General features: G+C 37.4%; 1 protein-coding gene across 1 annotated transcript; it reads left to right on the top strand.

The window, feature by feature from the left end:
• Positions 1 to 4,152: 4,152 nt before the first annotated feature.
• LOC121995258 (dirigent protein 4-like) lies at positions 4,153 to 4,723 on the top strand. The gene has a single exon (XM_042549041.1). The coding sequence runs from the start codon at positions 4,181 to 4,183 to the stop codon at positions 4,721 to 4,723; it is 543 nt and encodes a 180-aa protein (XP_042404975.1). The 5' UTR covers positions 4,153 to 4,180.
• Positions 4,724 to 5,074: the final 351 nt, after the last annotated feature.

Raw genomic sequence — 5,074 nt, 5'->3', positions numbered from 1 at the left:
AAAAAGGAACTTACCAAAATTTCAGGGATGACCAATGGGATATCCATGACCACTTGGTTGAATCTCTTAATGTAGGCCTGCAAGGTTTCCTTAGGCCCTTGCTTAACTATAAATAGGTTCACATTCGTCTTCTTGTAGCGGCGGTTGCTAGCAAAATATTGTAAGAAACCCCTTCGAAAGTCTTTAAAGCTACAGATGGACCTCATCAACAAGCGTTTGAACCACCTTTGCACCAATCTAGAGAGCATGGTGAGAGCCCCCAGGGCGTAGCGCAGACGGTGGACGCATGGTATCTCTGGCGCAATAGTCAGGGGTCGATTCTCAGGAACTGACGACCTGGGGTTTACCCCGCCATGCGCCTATGGCCTGTGTACCTGCATGAACCTCCCTCCATATCCGTGGGGCCGGGACTAGGGGGGCCGCTAAGGTAGCGGATCTACCTTGTTTTTAGAGAGCATGGTGAGAAATATTCGACACTTTACTCCATCAGTGTATTGGTACGTGGAGTGTGGCAACGTTGTCAAACATGATTAGATTTTTTTTGGGTTGGTTGCCCTCGTGCACTCTTAGATCGTCAGTGGCCTATAGTGAGGCAGCAATTGATCATCTAGGATTTCTTGGGAGAATTGCCTATTGACCCCCTCGGGAGAGTCATTGAGTCGGGGTGCTTTGCCTTTCTGCCCATCCCGGGCGGGTGCATTCTCTGAAGAGGATCCTTGTGTCTTGTCCTCTCGACCTTGTTCTTCCGAGGGTGTACTGAATAACGCTCGGTGATATGAGATTAGCACATTCGGTGCTTCTCGGAGGACGCCAATCGGCCTGTTGTTCGGCTTACAGCTGATGGGATCTTCCACTCGGGCTCTTGGGTCATCTCCTTGGCCTGTCGCTGGTGTTGCCAAATCGTTTAGCGTTCGACAGTTAGCTGTTATTTCTTGTTGTTGCTGCCCCATCTTTATCGCTCGAGCACTTATCCACATCTCTAAATATTCATGAGTTAGCATTACAGTGGTGAGTTGTCCAACGTCTTCTATCCTCATGTTTCAGCTACAAGTGAAATTCTCACATACGACATCAAATATGATCTTGTCCGAAAGCGGAGAAGATGGTTGGTTGGGGATGTGACTCTGCGGTTAACTAGGAGAAGACTTCACGTGTTCCTGAAACACAAAGAGCGTTAGTGCCGGGCTGACAAGGGATTCTTGACGTTGACCCTCCGATGCTCAAGTCAGTCCTCGATACAATGGAGAATGGTAGAAAAATTATAGTGAATATGCTCAATAGCAAAGTAACGCATACCTCCATATGGACGGAAATCCCTTTTTATAATATCACTGTAGCGTCTGTGCATGCATCTCAAAGCCTACACACATTCTCCCAAGAATCTTAGGAAATGACAAGTCAAAAAATGTCCTTGACACATTTCCTTAAGCAAACATACAAATCTCTGATGTGGCAAGTTGGAAGCTTCTAAAGTACGATTTATCTGCTGGACATGCTCTATTGTCAATGGCATAAACCTTTAAAAAGATATGATAAAATATGTAGGTGAGTCACATTGTAAATTGACCGGAAGCCGCTGATAAGGATGCCCTTTTTTGGTGGCAAAAAGGCGTATGGGATGCCCCTTTTTGATGGTATTGAACATATTCATCTTACTTTACTTTTTTACTTTTATATATATATATATATATATATATATATATATACACACACGAAGTTGATATCCTGCGCGTCCGCACAGTGCGCGACTGTGCACGCGCACAAGATATCACTTGAATTTAGTTTTTTTTTTAATTTTTTTTATAATTTTTGAATTAAAAAGATAATAAAAATATTGTTTAAAAATTTTATTTCTAGGGTTCAGACTTTGGGTTATAGTATCAAAGTTATTTTTTTTAGATTTTACCTCTAGGGTTCAGGCTTTGGGTTATAGTATCAAAGCTATTTAGGGTTCAGGCTTTGGGTTATAGTATCAAAGCTATTTTTTTTTAGATTTTATCTCTAAGGTTCAGACTTTGGGTTATAGTATCAAAGTTATTTTTTTTAGATTTTATCTCTAGGGTTCAGGCTTTGGGTTATAGTATCAAAATTATTTTTTTTTATATTTTACCTCTAGAGTTCAGACTTTCCAATTAGGTTACAGTGTTTGGTTTAAAAAATAAAATAAAATAAAATTAATTTAAGTATTTATTGAGTATTGAAATATGTTGAGGGGATATATTAATGTATTAAAAATTTATATAAAGTAATGTTAATTTTTTTAATTAAAAATATTTTAAAAAATTTTAAAAAAAAACCTATTGAATTGATCTGTCGTGCACAGTCGTGTACTGTGTACATTATATTTTTATATATATATATATATATATATATATATATATATATATATATATATATATATATATATATATATATATAGCATAAAAAAATATTTTAATTATGGTATCCATCCTTATTAATTATTATTATCCAAATAAAAGATTTATTACAAGCCGGACGGAACGTCTGGGCCGTAATTATAAGGATTAATTTTGATCCTTCATTTATCTTAAATAGGTGGATCATTAAATATCCATTTATTAAATAGGTGGATCATTAAATCTCATCAATCCATCTGTCCTGATCCAAAAGTGGACCAGAATAGACGGTCTAGGGAATCCATTACAGGCGGCATGAGTTAAGCATGCTTCGACCTCACATGATATGGATTGGGTCATGTGATGTCGGGTTTGACACGTTCTACAGGTTAGGCTGTGCGGGTGGCTCGGCCCATGTGTTGGATCTGTATAAAAAAAAGTTAAATGAGAATGCAGTTATATCAAAATAACTTAAATACCTTCAATTTCGAATAAAATAATTCGTTAAAGATTATTTTAATTATCTTTAATTTAAAATTGTCATTTTACCATCATTTTTTTTAAAAAAAAATTAGTACATCATCATTCTTATTCTTTTATTTTTCAATTTCGCCGGCTCGCCGGCTCCCACTTATCCTACACCTCTCAAGTAATTTTTTTTCATCCCCGAGGTATGGTACCGCAGTAGGATATCCAGGTTGTCATTTAGACACCCACGATTCGATCTCCAGCTACGACGTATTTACAGGAATTTTCTTCCAAATAAGGAGCGCAATAAAAAGATGTTGGGCGTCTGAGTTGGCTGCCACGTGCGCTTCCCGATTTATCCTGGTGGTTAGTAAGAAACTTCCATGGACCGGATCGATCACCCCAGAGATAATCAATGAAGCTAACTGAAATTATCTTTTTTTTTTTTATTCTCTTATTTTTCACCTCTCTAAACTCACATTTCTTTTATAATTAAATATTTTTATTATCATAATTTTCATTTACAATTCTTATAATTTTTAATGGAGGCATTATTAAAGATGAGCAAAAAGTCGGTGAAATTAAATTAATCGGTTCTCAATTTTTTTAAAATATTGATTATTTCAGTCAAATAGATTTAGTTTCGATTTTAAGGATAGGTTACACAGATTAAATTGATTAAATAAAAAATTTGATTATGTCTGAACTGGAACTTTGAATTGACAATTTAAAATACTCAATTCCATAATTCGTTATTCTCATTTAAAATAGTCAATTCCATAATTTGTTATTCTCCTTCCTTCTCAGATTTTGATTTGTTTTATTTTAATTTAAAAGTTTTGTTAGGTTCAATTATCTTAATTAGCATACCTAATATACCACATTATCTGTCTTGACATCCAAGTAAATTTTTTTAAAAAAAAACTAATATAATAATATATTAAAAACCTTTTGTTATTTAAATAATTGTTAATATTTAACAAATTAATAATGTGATATAATTTTAATAATGTGAGTCTCTATTAGTGTCTTAAATGATATCAAAGAAAACATAAAATTTCTTCAAAAATGTTTATCTTCAAAGATTTATAAGGCTTCCATAACAGGCTAAGGTAATAATTTGTTTCCATGCAAAAATAATCAAGAATAGGAAAAATCTTCAATTTTTTTTAATCAATTTTTCCTTTTACAATCAAAATTGAGTCCACATTCCAATAAATGGCTACTTCCTGATACCACGAAATCTCCTCTCATATTAATTTACCAAATTTGTCTTGCATTTTCCCTGTATATAATCACGTAAAAGCCCCCGATTTTTTGCAAATCAAAGAAACAGGAGAACGTTGGAGACGACAATGGCGAGCAGAGGCAGAGGAGCGGCTCCCTTTCTAATTCTTCTCGCCTTCTTGGCGGCTCAATGCTTCCACCAGTCCACGGAAGCCAAGAAGGTCACCACCAACCTCCACTTCTTCTTTCATGACATCCTCAGCGGGCCCGACCCCAGCGCCGTCCTCGTCGCCCGCCGCTCCGGCCGCACCGGCCCGAACGGCGCCTTCGGAGACGTGTCCGTCGTCGACGACCCGCTTACGGAGGGCCCCGAGGCGGACTCGCCGGTAGTGGGCTACGCGCGGGGCATCTACGTGTCGGCGTCTTGGCAGTCTCCGATTCTCGTGATGGGCCTGGACTACGGCTTCACGGCTGGGCCGTTCAACGGCAGCTCCTTCAGCGTGTTCTCGCAGAATCCCATACTGGACAGGGACCGTGAGGTAGCCGTGGTCGGCGGCCGGGGAAAGTTCCGGATGGCGCAAGGGTTTGCTAACCTGCGGACTTACTCCGTCAACGCCACCACAGGCGACGCCGTCGTCGAGTACAGCGTCACTCTGTTTCACGATGAGTGATTATGCGTTTTATTTTACTTTGCTAAATAAATCTTCATGCATGCTATATTTTTCTCGATAAAAGGATCCATATAAATTAAATTTTAAAAAACATATTTTCTAAATGATTTTAAAAAACTATTTTATATATGAATCCATGTGAAAAAAAATGATTCGTTTGTCCCAGTGTCATGTCAATCCGTTCTCATCACTAGACTAACATGAAGGAGATAAATTACGAATGATGTAAATAGGGGAGGACATGTTGGAAAATGTCAAATTTTAATCCTAAGATTTCATATGATAGCACCTATGTCTCAATCATGATACTATCTTGAGGAAATATTTTGAGTACTAAACACGAAAGTTCAA

The sequence above is a fragment of the Zingiber officinale genome, chromosome 6A (assembly GCF_018446385.1).
Source record: "Zingiber officinale cultivar Zhangliang chromosome 6A, Zo_v1.1, whole genome shotgun sequence".
Classification (NCBI taxonomy): domain Eukaryota; kingdom Viridiplantae; phylum Streptophyta; class Magnoliopsida; order Zingiberales; family Zingiberaceae; genus Zingiber; species Zingiber officinale.
This window is presented reverse-complemented; position numbering and strand designations above follow the sequence as displayed.

Coding starts and splice junctions, on each gene's coding strand:
- LOC121995258 (XM_042549041.1), top strand. CDS start 4,181: ATGGCGAGCAGAGGCAGAGGAGCGGCTCCCTTTCTAATTCTTCTCGCC.